The 16,886-nt window shown below is 41.8% G+C and overlaps 1 protein-coding gene across 1 annotated transcript in view; it reads right to left on the reverse strand.

Annotated features, from left to right (window-relative positions):
* The window catches only part of LOC109974483 (zinc finger E-box-binding homeobox 1-like), a 71,546-nt gene extending 66,687 nt beyond the window's left edge, over positions 1–4,859 (reverse strand). The window contains exon 1 of the mRNA XM_020624687.1: positions 4,656–4,859. Coding sequence (XP_020480343.1) covers positions 4,656–4,713 — 58 coding nt within the window. The 5' untranslated portion in view covers positions 4,714–4,859. The remainder of the gene's footprint in view (positions 1–4,655) is intronic.
* Between the last annotated feature and the right edge of the window lie 12,027 nt (positions 4,860–16,886).

Here is a 16,886-nt window from a genome sequence, read left to right on the forward strand (position 1 = left end):
TAAAAACAGAACAGGCATATTAAAACATGCTGCAGCTTTTACTGAGTTGTTTAAAGCAAATCTAGTCCTACACAGTGATATAGCAGTTATCTAAAGAAATGTGCTCAGTTAAAGGGCCACTGTCCTCATAAGATGATGCAAATGTTGCTTGTATAACACAGCCTCAGCATCTTCAGTGGGGAAGTGAATCAGCAGCACACACACAGAGAAAATTTGACGCACCAAACCACAACGTGTTGATGAAAAGCCTAGTGCCAAAGAGTATTCCTTTAAGACAGTAATTCAAAGCTTTTCCATATCAACCGATGTCTCTGTTATATCTGGCTGACCTGATACAACTGATCTAACAGCAGTCACTGAATAAATTCACTGGAAGCTGTCAGGCAGTGCTCATGCAAACACTCCGTCTAATTTCACCAATGCAGTTTAAGTAGGCGTAGGCCTGAAGACAGCTGAAATATGAATACGGACCACTAGCACAGCATCCACTCAGGAACCATAAATGGGATCCAAACAGGGAAGCTAAACAAAAACAACCCTCCTCACCACCCACTCCAAGTAACAGTTCTCCAAACACCTCCAGAGGACAGAGGGCAGACCCCGGTGAAGGCTGAGCCCTGGTGGGCTGTTACGTATGAGCAGTCCAAGCCTGGGAGGAGGCCGCTGTGTTTATCCTGTCAGGGAATGTTAACACCACACCGCATTCCTTTAGTCCCAAAATTGCAGTGTTAGATTACAGCCTAGCTGAGAGTGCACACACAAACATGGAGCACTGTAAAGCCAGAGGAAAGGCGCTGGATGACGAAATCGGGACCAAAGCTGTAGCAGCAACACACGGCGGGCCAGCACCTGCCATTTACAGTACAAGTGCAGACACTTAGTATGTGGTGGAGCAGCAAATGAGATCATTAAGGTTGTTGTTAGGTAAAAACAAAAACAACTTCCTGCTTTCTCCTCCGCTCCTTTTTCTGTACATGAATAATCTGAATCATACATAATTATTAAGAATGGAAAGCCCTGTTTTATGTTCTCTGCATGTAACTACTACTCGCTCACATGTACAGTATCATGTGTGGTAAACAGTGCAGTAAGGGAAAAGTGGATTTGGTTCAGGGTCTCTGCAGGGCTATGGCAAAATGACAAGCATCATTTGCTCAGCTGCTATGTTTACAGTTACTCTCTGGTAGGAAATCATTTCTGTAGCGAGGCCAGCTGACTACTAGCTATCATCAGCATCGTGGAGGTTAGGGGTAGCTTACTGCATAGGTGAGAATAATGCCTCTAACCAGAAAGGATGACACAAAGTCTGCTAACAACCTGCTAATGAGTTCTGCTTCACTTAGAGTATAACGGTGCAAGTAAAACCACAAAAGTAAAATGCAAAGCCAACTCTGACACCGTGTTTTAGAGGGCAACATGACATGATGATTGTGCCTTTAATACATGTCATCAAAGTTTCAGAATTGTTGTGAACCATCTTTAATAACCTGTTATATATTACCTTATAATGTTCTCAGACTGTCTTCTATAATAGAGCTAAAATAATTTATCTATCTAGTCATCTTTCAGGCAAATGCTGCTGCATTTCAATGATTTCAGCATCTCCAGTATGAAGGTTTGCTGATTTTCTCTGTTTTGTATCACTGTAAATTGAATATTATCTTCTGCTGTGGCACAGAACAAGCACTTTGGAGATGTCATGCTGGAGTGTGGATACAGCTCACGACTTTATGTTATTTAATAGATGATATGATTAATAATTTATTGAACATATGATAATCAGTTGAACCAATAATGAAAACAATCATTAGTTGTACCACTAATTCATAATAAACAAGATTCACCAGGAAAAGTATGGGAACTATAATGAGCCTTTTTTCACAACTATCTGACATTTTACACACAAAATAAATAATCGATTTGTTGAGAAAATAATTTGTACTAAACTTTGAAATTCAAACAACTGTTAGGAGATCTAGCTCTATGATGATTAAGAGCAGGAATATTAGTCATTATCAGAAAAGACCTTGAAAGGGATGTCATTTAAGAAAAGCCCATCTTTAGTCTGTTTACCCACTTTCTAAGGTTTGTCCACCTTTGGATGACATGTTAGTGAGTTTGACTAAAAAAACACAAAGTCTGCCCTATCAAGTAATGTGAACATATAACCTGTTAAGCACAAATTAAAACTCTGGTGACAGTAGATGACAATATCAACAGCTGCCTTCCTCATCCTGAGGATGACAGGCTGGAGGTCAGCACAGGTTGATGTTTGGCATCAAAAAATTAAAAAAAACAGGCTGTGGACGAGGTGTCTGTGGAAGACAACTCATATAAATGCACGACTGAAGCGAGGCAGACTGCAAATGAAACAAAACGCTTTTCACTTGTAGCAGATGAAATGCCATCTTGACTGTGCGCCCCTCTCAAGGACCAGGATGCGCGTCTTCCTCCTCATAATCTCATTTAATGTTATATTGATGGACATTAAACCTAATAAGAATCCGGGGTATATTGCCCTGGAGTATTTTTGCCTCACATGGCGAGGATATCACGGAGAAATCCGTTAAAATACACCTTCAAAGGTGTTGCATCACCTTGCGTACCTGGCTGTCTCCGGTACAGAAAAAAGCAGCAACCCCGCCTTCACTGCAGTAATGGTACTGACAGCCATTCCCTTCTGCACACCGCTCAGGAAACTGTATAACGAATTACCGCAACACAATAGATGGAAAGGAGAGGCTGGACGTGTACCGTTATAGCACACGGTGAGGTATAACACCGGCATAACCACCTTATGCACCGCCCGTTTTCCTGGGCACAGACAAACGCACACACACAGCTGCAAGGTGCACTCGACCAAACGAGGAAACCAGTCCGCAGAAATACACAAAAGGAAAGATAAAAAAAAATATGCACAAGTGGGTCCGAATTGTATGTGGGTGGGACAAATCCCACGAGAAGGAGGGGAGGCGAGCATCCATGGCAAAAAAAAAATAAAAATTAAATTTAAAAAATCATCTCTACCTGCACAAGTTGACATTTGGAGCGGGTTTCCTGCTCGTCACGATACACAGAACCTTTAGGGAACGGCGGACAGATCCGGTTCCGTTAACGGTCGAGAGCCGCAGGTGTTATTTGTGTTTATTTCTAGGCCGTTTGAAAGCCCCGTTATCCGCGTTCAGGTAAACATGATGATGATGATGGTGATGATGGCTCCTGTACGGACGTCGTGTCGTCAGCAGGAGAAAAAAAAAGGTGTTTTCCTGCCTCTCGGCTCACACACACCATACCTCTCAACGGTAACCAAAATATTATTTGTGGGTTTACCTTTTTATTGGCTGATAGGATGTAAGAGGGGGAGTACAGGTAAGAAACCGTCCAATGAGGGGCTCTGGCTCCAGAGGGCTGTCTAAATTTAAAGTTATTACACCCACCTACGTTTAAATTCTATATTAATATCCTACACTTGATAACAGGTGGATTCAAATATACTCAGCCCACAAACACCTACTCTGACATTCCGTTTCTGACGATATCATGGAGACAAGCTTCCTCTAGGTGATGTTAGAGGATTATTACAACCATATCACAGCTTACGGTAAAAATAATGTCGCCACTGACAACTAAAGACATACAGCAAGTCCATATTTGGTGATAACGCAGCTTCAACCTAGGCTTAGAAACCATCAATCCAATAATAATGCCTCAAATTGAGTCAAAACATTTGGATTCAACCTTGCTAACAGTTCACAAAGCCGATTTCACAGGTGCAAAAAGTAACAGTCGACGATAGGAGCCATTTGCAGGTCGAGCAAAACAACGAAACCCACGCCGAGTAACAAAAATTGCTGAATTAATAAAGCCAAGCTGGTGTAGGCGATGAGGAAATACATGCACGCATGAAAATAAATTTACTAAATCTACTTTTTAAGAATCAACTTCATCATTTCCACTCTTACCTCAACTAAGAGAACATGTGGTGTTGCAGTTGCAGCAGGGAGGGGTGAAGTGGAGATCAAATAAACATCCCATCTCTTTGCCATCACTGGAGCCGCAGTGAATCCGACCAATATGCAAACAAAATCCCCAGGCGTTCACCGCAACAGCACGATCTACCACCCGGCCACCAAAACAAACCGCTAAGGTCGAGTTATTCTGAAGGGGAGCGACAAAATGAGTCGTCCGGGGCCGAGCGAGCAGCAAGTTAGCATGAAACTCAGCCCGCAACAACCTCGCCCTAAAAATTTCATACAATGAACAAACTGCGCTCAACGGGCCACGTTGTTATGTGAAAGCCCCGTAACCTGCCGCCAAGTGTTGCTGTGGGTGGGAAACTGGCAGAAAAGTACAGAAACAAAGAAGGGAAAAGTGAAGGAAACTTAAAAAAATACAGGCAAGTATGAAGCGCTCCTCGGTTATTATAACAGACGTATAACGGTCCGCTCGGGCAGGCGGCCCCATGCACCGCCAGGCGGAGGGAGAGACGCCAGCCAGGTATAACGGTACACCAAGACACTGGGATATGAGCACACTCCCCCAAAACTCCCCGAACTCACTCCCAAAAAGTCTCCTGGAGGAGTTCACCGAGTGAAAAGCTCACCGGCAGCCCGCCCGAGTCGCTCAACGGCGGTTAGGAGGGAGTCTGGACTTACCGCTGCTCCTCCTCGGGTTCGCCTGTTTTCTACGCTTACACCTGGGGCCATCCGCCATGATCCTCTCGCTGAGTCTGAAACGCAGTCTCTCGCGAGTCACCTCCTCCTCACCCCTCCTCACCCCTCCCTTCCCCTGTCCGCTTTACGACATCACCTTCCCCCCGCATAAAAAACACCTGGTTTGCGACACACTGACCGCTTTTACGGTATCACCTTCTCGAACACCTCAGCACATGGCCCCTCCTACTGGCCGCACATGGGCGTGTGCGCTCTGACAGCAGGTTCCAAATGGTGGTCCGACAGCTCTGTCAGGGTCCACCCGGGCCTCACACAGTGTCTGCTTCTCCTGACTGCTGAAAAAGGTAAAATGTAACAACAAGGCGATTCTCTACAGGTCAAAATGTAGAAATGAGGCCAGAGAGAGGAATTAAGAAGGATCTGTGTGAGTCAAAGGTGGGGGTGGAGGAGGAAGTCAGTGGTGGAAGTACTCAGATCCTTTACTGAAGTAATACCACAGTATAGAAACACTTGTAAAAGTCCTGCATTATAAACTTTGCTTAAATACAAAATTATTAGCATCAAAATAATTCTTGAAATATCAAAATACTCATTATGCGGAATGGCCCTTTTCACATTAATGTATATCATATTGTTGTTTTCTAACTATTGATGAATTGTTGTGCACATCACTTAAATGTTGCAGTTATTAAAAGTAGAGTTTATGTTAATCCTTACATGCGTATAATTTGAAGTACTTCTGGGTAGCAGTACTGTGAATTTCCCACAAGGGATCAATAAAGTCTGATGATTTTATTTTATTAATCTGATTCCGAAAAGTAACTAAACTTATCAGATAACTCTAGTGGAGTAAAACGTACAATACTTAGCACTAAAATGTAGTGAAGTTGAAGTATGAAGTAGAAAAAAAATGAAAATGCTCAAGTAAAAAAAGAAAAGGTTCTGCTCCATATTTGTTGTCATTCTTTAGACTTTTTTCCTCAGTGTGTGTGAAAAAGTTGAATAATTTTACTAATTTGGGCCTGGTGTAGTTATCTAAGTGAAACTCCCTGAAACGCTTAGAAGGCAAAATCCCTCCTATTGACATCTGAATCACTGGTTTAATCTTTAACAATACATTGCATTTTGTAAGATTATTCTATCTGGTCTTAATCTGATAAGTTTCTAGTAACTATCTCTGTCAGATAAATGAAGTAGAGTAAAAAAGGAGGCTACAATATTTCCCTCTGAAATATGAAGGAGTACAAATACAGTATAAAGCAGCATAAAATGTGGTGTTGAAGTATAGAGTAGCCTAAAACTGAGTTATTCAAGTAACAAAGTACCTCAGAGCTGTACTTGGATACAGTACTTGAGTAAGTGTACTTAGCTACTTTGCACCACAATTCAATCAGGTAAATGTGCTTACGAAAATAATTAACAAATTGTCCTTTTAAGGGTTTTCGCCCAAAAAGCTCTAGTATTTGTCTAAGACAACATGGATTTCTGAGAACATAAATCCAACATTGTGAGGACTTCTGAGCTCCCCAGTTGTGAATTGTCTCCCTCCAGTCAGACTCCAGTTAGATAAAGTAGAGTGAGAGAAGAAGGTCCTGGGTTTTCTCTGCAACCAGATACATCACCTCTTGGTGCTCTCCCAGTTAGCAGAGCCAACATAATCCAACTTAGAGTGATGTAGTCCAGCATTTTTTTCACATGATTGAAGACGCTGGATGTCGTTCTTCTTGCGTCTCACTTATTTGAACTTAAACACACTTCTCTCCCAGCTATCATGGAAAGAAAAGTCTCCTTTTACCGCCATGTGTGAGTCATATAGTAGTTCACCATGTTTTCTGCTACATCTGCTCAATAAGAAATGCAGTAGTGGCCTGTTCTCTGTGCACAGTGCTGTATCACTAGGTGCTGATGATTTATTGATGTTAAAATGCAGCATGTCAGATCTTTGAAGGAAAGTAAGAGCTTCTGTGAGTTTAGAAAACCTGAATCCAGAAACGCATAGTCACACTTATAAAGCACAGTTGTGTCCTAGGCAGGGAAAGAAAGTCAGTGACAGTGCACAGCAAGGCAGAGGAGCGGCCTTCACCACCCAGTCGAGCTATTCTTGTACCTGACGACGATCAGGTTTCCAGTTCAGACACACCAGGTGCTGCGTGAGTCTCTTGCAGCCAACAAGCCTCCTCTGGATATCCTGACTCTGTGTTTGAGGACATGGGGGTGAAATTAGACTGCAGAGGCTTAACGGGGGGACAGAATGCTTGAGATTACATGCAGTGTTCCAAGGTGCTTCCTTGTTTGTCTGCTGCATTCAGCTGCCTGACACAGTGGTAACAACATGAGATAGCTTGGATTGAATTGTGCGGGTTTTATACAGGAGCAAAAATGCTTTGTGATTTATGCAGTTTAGGAGTTTAAAGACTTAACCTTACAGTTCTTCCACTTTAAAATTAAAAGAAAGATTTACACTGTACAACAAGGTCACATCTGTGTAATCAGCAGCATGCTTGTACTGCATTTAATACTTAAACCCAAGAGAATATCTTGTTTATGAGAGCACTGTTAGATGTACAATTTGCAAATACCCGAGGGTAATGTCTAACATATTGTAATTCAATATGAAACATTTGAAAAGTTTGCAATTCTATCAGAATACCTGACATGACTTCATATTAATGACTCAGTGGAATAGGTCTAGTTTAAGGGGCACATTCAGAGTCATGCATTCAGAGTGAGGCTGCAGTCAGACGGGCCTGTGCCCAGTAGTCCCGTTCGTTTGTGCATCTAGGTAAAGATTTAGAAATTGTGCACGATAAGAGCTATTAAGTGCAGCGCTATTTTGAACATGGTTGGACAGTTGTGTTCGTTACTGTATTCAGATGTGCTCTTTCCTCAGCACCTACACACATATCATTTTGGTAGAAAAGGTGATGTCCTCCTCAGTTTTAACTAACCCCCCAAACCACAACCGAGCTCCTTGCACCACACCAGTAAGGTTTAACTGAACCCCCCACTGGCAGGATATGAAGTGCCACTGACTGGGGGGCTGTGCTCTGCTGCATCACAGCATCTCACAGGCGACTGCTGTCCCACTGCCTGTGAAGTGAAAAAGGAAATGGATGCCATTATTCAATGTTAATTTGGTATTGACATACATTTTGGGCTCAAAGAGCTTTTGGCTAAATTCATTTGTATTTTCAATGAAGAATTCTTCTCAGTGAGAACCACACAATACTCAGAGTATCGTTACCGGAAGAGGAGCTGTACCCTCGGGCTAAATGCCATGTTGTTCCTTCCTCACTAGTTTCCTTTGTCATGCATCAGGTAGGGGTTCGATCTTTAAGACTGAAGCTGAATTTAACCCCTAAACCTGTTAATGTTAGTTCTTTGTTCTAAACATTGATTCATTCATTTCTGCAGTGAAGTGTATAGTATAAACCAAAACGAGTGCTTTTTTTATTTTGCCAGTCTTCTGAAACCTTCACATATGATCATTACAAAAATGATTAATAAAGCAGTTTTCTGATCCGCCACTGCTTGTTTTAGGCACAAAAACTGTCTGGCTATGTTTATGTTTCTATCTTAGCCTCATTGATAGAAATTGGGTAGACTAAATAATAGAAACACCTCTCTGTACAATACTTCATAAATGACATCTTCCAAATTAATCATACACTTGAATCAACATCTGCCTAAAACAGTTTGAACAAAACTGAACAGCATCATCTTGATGATGGAGGATTTACTGCAGGACTGTAGAGTGCATTAGTTGTAGCTTGATGCATCAGATAAATTAGCAACCAAGTGCACACTTAAGGTAAATAGGTGAATAAGGACAATAAAAGAGATGAGAGAGTTGAGAAGCACTTTTCAAATACTAATACATGCTAATGTTAAATGCTGATATAAACAAAACTAGTGTTAAAACTGTAATAAATCCCAATGGCCTTGATGCCCTAACTGCAAGGTTGTTGTTTTTTTTAATCTACTCTAATGTGATACTTGTTCTCATTTTGTGTGATGGTCTAACAGACCCAGAGGCCTTTGAAGCTGAGCTATTCTTTCAGGCTAAATGTCTGTCAGATCCCTTCTCCGTGTTTTGTTTTAATGTGTGTCAGGTGGTACGTAGGTTAGTGTGAAGCTTCTGAGTGAAAAGTGATGACAAAGAACCTGAGCTACACTCCGTCTCTGGTATGTACATCAGCTCAAACCTTTAACATTTTGTCTAATCAGTTAACTTCAGCTCTACAGTTCTCTAGTTTAGTGCCATATTGGGGCTTGGTGGCCAAAAGATGAATAATGTAATTTTGTGTCAAGATGAGTAATGCAGGTAAAATCACTTGTCTGTACAGGACAAATGGCTAGGGAGATGATAATGGCAAGTCCTCATGTTGGGTTTATAAGGCAGGAGGAAAGAGGGAGACAATTCATCTTCACTGTCACTCTCTCCATTAATGATATGCTGTAAAGGCTGTGTAGCTGCATGACATTATGAATCAAAGAAGGGTGTGGACCTGGAGAGAAGGAACTTGTCTGCTGACAAGATTAATTAAGGGGTTAGTTCTGAAGCCCAGTTGAGGTTGAACCTGACACAAACTGTATTACAGCAAATGCAACATGAGGTGACTCTAAAACTGGGTTACTGGTTTTCCTATCATGAACAGTATTGCTTTGTTGCTTTGTTGATTACTCATTGACTGAGACAGTTCGATCAGTGCTTCAGAAAGTTTTTCCCTGGTTACTAGGTATTACCTGAGATAAGAGCTGTATTTGACAGGACAAAGTCTGGAGAGGTGTTTCAGCTTTAACAGGTAAAGCAAAGGTCAGTTGACTGGCTGCTCTCATAGGTATGTGTGTGAGTGTTATTCTGCTAGTCTGTGTGATAACAGTCTAAATGCAACAAGAAAGAAGTAATAGGTAAAGAGATGAAGTGGAATCCAATGTCTTTACTTGCACTTTAGCCAGGAGCCAATCTCGGCGGACACTGGGCAAGAGGCGGGGTCCACCCTGGACAGGTTGCCGGTCTATCACAGGGCTGACATGTAGACAAACTACCACACATATTCACACTCACTCCTAGGGACAATTTAGTCTCCAGTCAACCAGCAAGTCTTTGGACTGTGGAAGGAAGCCGGAGCACCCGGAGAGAACCCATGTAGGCACAGGGAGAACATGCATATTATTATTATTATTATTATTAATAAAATTTGTCATTGGGAATCGGACTCCATATAAATGTTAATGTTGCCCCTCTGCTCCGGTCATGTCAATATTTACATGAAGAACTTTATAATTTGCTGATAAGTGACCCTTTATCTGTCAGCTTGTTTTGCTGTTTTTCTGCCCCCTGTAGCTAAAATGTGATTCAGGCAGCTTTAAGGATACAAGCAGCCCACCACGTAGCTGCTCAAACACACACAGAAAATCAACACCTCATCCCTGAATGACCCTCGCTTCGTTCTTGCACAACATTAATTTCCTGTGCCGTGACCATCAACCTCCTCATACCACACTATTGATCAATACCATGTCCAGTTCAGGTGATGTGTGCAATGATAACCTGGCCTATTTGCACACTGTGAACAGTGATAATGGTCAGACCTTAGTGGCCAGTGTAATGAGTCACATGCAGGCACAGGACAATGTCATTTTATATCACATCATCTCTGCTGGGGAGCACTGGGACACTGTTTGTGTGTGTCTGTGAGAGCATGTGCCACAGTGTAAGTGTGTGACAATGTGTTGCTATTGCACGTCTGCGAGAGGGAAGGGGGTAAAACAGTACGCGTCCTGAGGCGCTGCCTGCTGTTCAAGCCCATACGTGGAGGCTGACCTTATTCGTTGTAACACTTTAGTTCCAGGCACATGAAGTCACATGATTAAGCCCTCCAGACTCCATATGGAACAAAAGCCTCCTGCTGACCTTATTATCACAGTGGCCATTTTGAGCTTTATGCTAGCAAACTCTGCTTCCTCTAACCCCTTAAAATAAGCAGTTTCCACTTGTGACCCCTCTACTTTGCATATATAGTTGATGGGTGAGAACAAGAATTCCCTCCTCAGCCTGTAATTTAGGTAAGACAATCTGTTATTACACTGGCAAAATCAAAGACTGAAAAAAAAGAAAGCAAATAACATGATTTTGTTTTTCTTCCAGTGTCTTCTCCTTTTATTCAACTTGCAAACCCTCACCTTTTGGCATGGTCATAGACCTCCAGATGGGAACCACTACTCTCATGTGACTTTAACACAAAAGTGAGAATATCAATGCAGCTCCTTCTGACCATCTCTATACTTCATTATCATTCTCAGAGCAAAAATGGCATCAGTAGTGCTCTTTCTGGGCATGAAGCCATACTGCTGCTCATAGATATCCACTTCCTTTGTTACCTTAGCTTCCACTGCTCTTTCCCATAGCTTCATTGTGTGGCTCATCAACTTTATACCTCTGTAGCTGCTACAACTCTGCACATCACCCTTGTTCTTAAAGATCGGCACTAGTACACTTCTCCTCCATTCCTCAGGCATCTTCTCACTCTCTAAAATCCTGAACAAACTAGATAGAAACTCCACTGCTGTCTCTCCTAGACACTTCCACACCTCTACAGGTATGTCATCTGGACCAACAGTCTTTCCACTCTTCATTCTCCTCAGAGCCTTCCTCACCTCATCCTTTCTATTCTTTGACACTTCCTGCTCTACAGTATTCACCTCTCACACTTCCTGCTCTACAATATTCACCTTTCCCCCCTTCTTTCCCTCTCATTTTCCTCATTCATCAGTTCCTCAAAATACTCCTTCCATCTTCTCTGCACACTCTCCCCACTTGTTTGTGAATCATATACATAATTAAATGCCTTACATCCAATCCTATTGTAAATTCTTGTTCCAGTCCAAATGTAGATCACACCATCCACCAGTGTACACACAGACACCTTTGCTAGCATTTAAATCACACCCTGTGTTGGGCCTCTTGCTGAAGATTCACTACACAAGTGTGTGTGTTACCTTGAAGTACAAGCTAAGTGGACATGTGTGGGAAGATAAAATATTCTTTGCACACAGGCATGCAAATTATACTGGAATTAAACCACCTACTATGGCAAAATGTATCCACACCTATGAAGCTTTCATGCATGTGAATGGAGATTTATGCAAGACGCTGTAGTGCGTAGGAATTATAGCTTTATAACCCTCAGCTGCGACATCTTTATTAGTGATGCACTGTGAATGAAACACAGGCTTTTATGTATTATTTCAGAAATGCCTTAAACTGATATTTTTGTGCAAGGTGTTTATTTTCCTGCATGCTCGCATCACCCATTTCTTTTTAATACCGGAATTCAGCAGTAAATGTTTTTAACCCACCTCCTTGTGGTCTCACGTCCCATCAGCGATGACCTCACGCTGCCTCAGCCCCAGTGTATGATGGAACAGGAAAACCGTGCACTGTGTTTGAGTGGAGGGTAATTCATTGCTGAGACGTCCCCGTGACTCATCCCAGTTGTCATTATGCAAGATGAAAGTCAGACTCGCTGCTTGTCGTGCTTTCACTAATAACTGGGGGAAACTGCTCAGTGAAAAAAATAAGCAAATACAGAGCAATTAATGCACTGTGATGTTAAAAGAGCTACTTTGATTATGTAAACACACCTGGCGCAAGATGAATAAATGTCCCGTGTTTGTAATTTTGCACAGATCATTTTAAAAGGCCTGTTGTTGAAGCTATATTATGACATTTGTGTCCCCTTATGTCAATTACACAGTGTTAATATGAAATGTTCTCAAAATAGTGTTAATCCAGTCGGGACAATTTAAGACTCACCTGGGAGCTCGTCATTTAAATTCCAGTGATGTTTATCTTTGAATCAAGGTCAATATATACATCATCTCTAGCCATTAGCTTTTGATAGGTACCTGTACACACACAAACACTTAAATTGCTGCATGTCAATACAGCGAGCACCGTTCCATCACCATAAAAGCAACCCCCCCACCCCCATCCTGTGATCAGCAGAGACCATCTACTCTTCACTCCTCACTGTTTTGACACTAATTGCACTCTGAGATCAAACTGCCTCACAGCGTTTTCTCTGCTCACCCCAAAATTCACTTTGACAGTCACTGAAAAGGAGTTCATATCTCACACATATACAGTACGATGTGATAAACGGCAAATTTAATAACCCCCAACCCCCACCCCCCAGCCTCCTCCGCTCTTCTCAACTTCAGACTCGCACTTTAATCTGGTGTGTCTCATTCAGAGTAACAGTGGAAAGGGCACCTTGTGATTCACTTTCACAACAGTGACATGTTGTGCTTGATTACTGATGAGTTCATCTTCACAATTTGTTTGGAAGCTTTAAAATAGAAGGGAACCAGCCTTACTAAACAGTCTCTTTTGCAATCAGTACAAAACTACTTGGCTTTTTACAGGAAACAGCAGATATGTAAAATAAAGCATTACCAATTTTACTCCCTGCTCTCAATCAATTACAGCCATAACTATTAACATGTGTTTAAATGCTGGACCCAAATGCACAACTCAGAAGATCAAACACAGGCTAACAGGCATATTTAAAGGGTCAAAACAGGGGGAATATGACAAAGGTGTAGCTCCATACACAAAGAGCACAAGGCCAGGTAACACTCTCATGAAGCAATCTTACTTGAGGAAACAAAAATACACACACTGGATGGTGATTTTAAAACAATGTCTGTTTTTGTAACAGTTATTGCAATCTAACATTTAAATGTAGAGGATTCAGTTAAAGAAAAAACAGTCTTGCTCACAATGCCAACAAATTACTGCGAAGCTGTAAGCGTCCTTTAAACCCCTTCCACCAACTACCAGTAGTTCTTTCCATCAGCGTGTAAAACGGCACTGTGTTTTAAGGGTTAAACTGCTTGAGGTGATGAAACGTTAGTGAACAATCACATTTTGCTCCGGGCATCTTGTATCAGGGGTCCGGAGGAAGGCCTCCGTGCTTGTACTGTTTTCAGTCCAGTGGTGACGTGCTCTCAAATGGGTGCTTAGCATTCATGCAGGTGATGCTTCACATGAAGCTGCTGCAGGCAGAGCACTTCAGAACTCTCTGTTTCTCTGATGTGCTTAAAAAATGAGAGCGATTACTTTTAATGTATAAAAAAAAATAACATACCATGCACATTTTTCGCAAGAGAAATGGTGTTCCATGTAAGACAATTTCTCTTGTGCGTCTTTTGTAATGAAATATAAAGTGTTTGCTACACTTAACATGTTTTCTTACTGATGTTAACAGAGAACTGACATATAGTGTCTGCGGTTTGTCATAGTCTGATGATAAAGCCAGCATTGTGACAGAATGTGTACATTGTAACAGATTCAGTTTAAAATACAGCAGAAATGTTCTTTTAAATGTGATCAATTAAACTGACTACTTATATGGTGCTGTAAAGTCATAGTAAACAGTTAATGTACTGTCCATGGTCTCACAAACTTGCCCAGTGTCCCCTCGAACGCACACATATCCCCCTTTCTGTCTCTCTTGGCTTTGTCTGACAAACGCATCCATCAGCTCAGTTTCAGTCTTGACCCACATGTAAATAACATTAGAAGAACAACCACTTTAACTAATAACTGACCCACAGCAAGGCCATCAGCTCGTCCCTCCACCTGCCCCTCTCTGCCTACCTTGCCAGGAGCATTGGCAACACCTAGAACAGGCAACGTGTGATTGAATTATGAATGGAGCTCCAGCTGGGCTGAAGGAAATGGTTGTGATAATAGCATGACAGCATGTTTAATTTGCAGGTAATTGCACTTCGGAGGCTTTTAAGAGGCTTGTCTCACACAGACATTTTAAATGAATCATTGTTGTTGTCACCTTCAAGCCTTCATAGAAGTTCAAGTTAGATAAAAGAAGTATAAAGGAGAAGTGAACCAATGGACTGTGCTAGACATTTTAATGATTCAGGTTGTCGTGTGACTATGGAAACTAGGTCTTTGCGCTGCCTCTGTTACATGAGAGAATAATCACTTTTATTTGGCCAAGTATGTTACACACAAGGAATTTGTTTTCGGTACAGAACCGAGGCAACCATCTGCGGCGCCAACTCAACCGATAGCTCTAACCATCACGGGCAACTTGGGGGTTCAGTGTCTTGCACAAGGACATTTCAACATGTGGACTGCAGGCATCGAGAGTCGAACCTCCAACCTTCCAGTTAGGAGACAACTGCTCTACCCTCTGCACCACTGTTAACTTAATAGCATGCTGACCTTGGCATTATGAGAAGTATGATTTATTATTTTCTGTTTTCATTTGGTAAAGTAGTACTTTGTAGCAAAACATCTGAGTTTGAGTACAATTAATTTTGCAGGAAGCATTTGCACAAAAGTGTTTTCAGATTTGGGGTCAGAGATAAAAGCTTGTCTGAGCTGTGTTACACCTTTTCCACTTTGGCACCATGTCAAACCCTGTCCTACTGTATCAGTGGATGTGAAGCTATGTGAAAGTGTCCTTTAACAAAATGCTTTTCATCGCCTAAACTTAGCAAGAGCAGGCAGATTTTGTAGAAAACCTTTGAAAAACACTGACAGTATGCATTTGGCATATATATTCAGTATGAACATACTGTCGGTACGTTGACAAAAACAGAGCTCAGACGGCATTTTCCCCAATTTAAAGCAGGCCCCTAATGTAAACCAGTTGCATATGAACTGGAACTGTTGCATGTCCACAGTGCAGTTTCCAATGCTTCAGGGGTTATTTGGACATTTAGCATGTAAATAATGTATTTAAAAACATGCTTGGATAGAGCAGAAACACTCCAGAAAACATCAGATTTCTAATGGAAGTGAAGTAACATGCTCTGTTCAATGCTGTGTGTGACTTGGTGGCTATGAGCTGACACCGTGGCGATGTGAAGATCCTGCTTCTACTGGCCTACATGTACAGAATGTTACTGGCCAAGCGCAAGTAGTTTATTTCAGCATGAAAACTACATCTCGCTATCCAAATGAAGGAAAAATGAAAAGGATTCAGCATATTGTCATATTTTACAAGACCCTCACAAAAAATCCTAGAAATATTACTGTTGTTGGGATACAGGGCAACTCCCAGGTTGACTCAAACAACCCAGGCTTAAAAGTTTACATTTCGCCTTGCATTGAGCCGGTTTGTGTTGAAATGTGTTCCCCCTTTCGAGATGTGTTTCCCCCTATTAAATCTGTGTCTCTATTAGCACCCTCTTTGGTGGTTATGGTTAGGATAAGGTTAGGGGAAACACATCTTGACACCATATACAGGCTCACTGGTTTGTTTATTTTCATGACTGAAAATGTTTCAACCCCCCAACAAGTTGCACCCTGGAGGTACAGTAGCCTACACGGTGTTGGCTTACAGGCTGATTCTTGAGAAGTGCCTGGAGGAGGACATTTCCACTGATCACTACTCAGCTTTACATCTGATTTTGACAGTAGTGTCATTTGTCAACACTGCAGTGAATGCAGTCATGAAGATGCTGCTGCTTTCCTACATTCACTGGATACCTTAAAATATCATTAGCTATACTTTGTAATATAAGACAAGACAATAGCACAGTCGGTCCTGAGAATAGATGTAACACAACACCACTGCAAGACCCCAGTCAGGAATGAAACCGAACCTTCAGCATTAGTTGTCGACGGCAGATGTTTGTGGTCTCTCCCGCCTCTTCTCTTTTGGTTGTTGGACAGCTGAGCACTTTGATTCATGTGAACACAGAAGTGGAAATAAGGTCATTTGTGCCTAAGGAATGAGTGCACACGCTTGAGAGCTCACAAGGGTTGAAACAAACCGAAGCTGGCGATTGAGGTGTTTCATGTAAATGGTTTGACTTTTCATGAGCGTGCTGTAATGAGCTGAGCAGCTCACTTCACTTGCTGCTCTCTTCTTCTGCCTCAGCATCAGTGAGCTACACAGGCAAATTAATACAAAGAGACAGCCGTGACCTCCGTGAGTGTGTGTCTGCTTACCAGCTGTTTGAAATGCTGTATAAATAAAATAAAATAATATTATTGTGTCTTTGTCCTCCACTTCTGACAGTTATGATGACACTCTGATCATTGTAGTTCATTGTAGTTTTGAGCAAATTGCTACATCTGTAGTAATGTTAGTTCAAACAAAAGCAGACAGCATAAATAAGGCTCGGTGATGTTACGTTTACAAGTGTAAGGATCCAGTTTTCCATCCACAG

This window comes from Monopterus albus, unplaced genomic scaffold (genome assembly GCF_001952655.1).
Source record: "Monopterus albus unplaced genomic scaffold, M_albus_1.0 scaffold335.1, whole genome shotgun sequence".
Classification (NCBI taxonomy): Eukaryota; Metazoa; Chordata; class Actinopteri; order Synbranchiformes; family Synbranchidae; genus Monopterus; species Monopterus albus.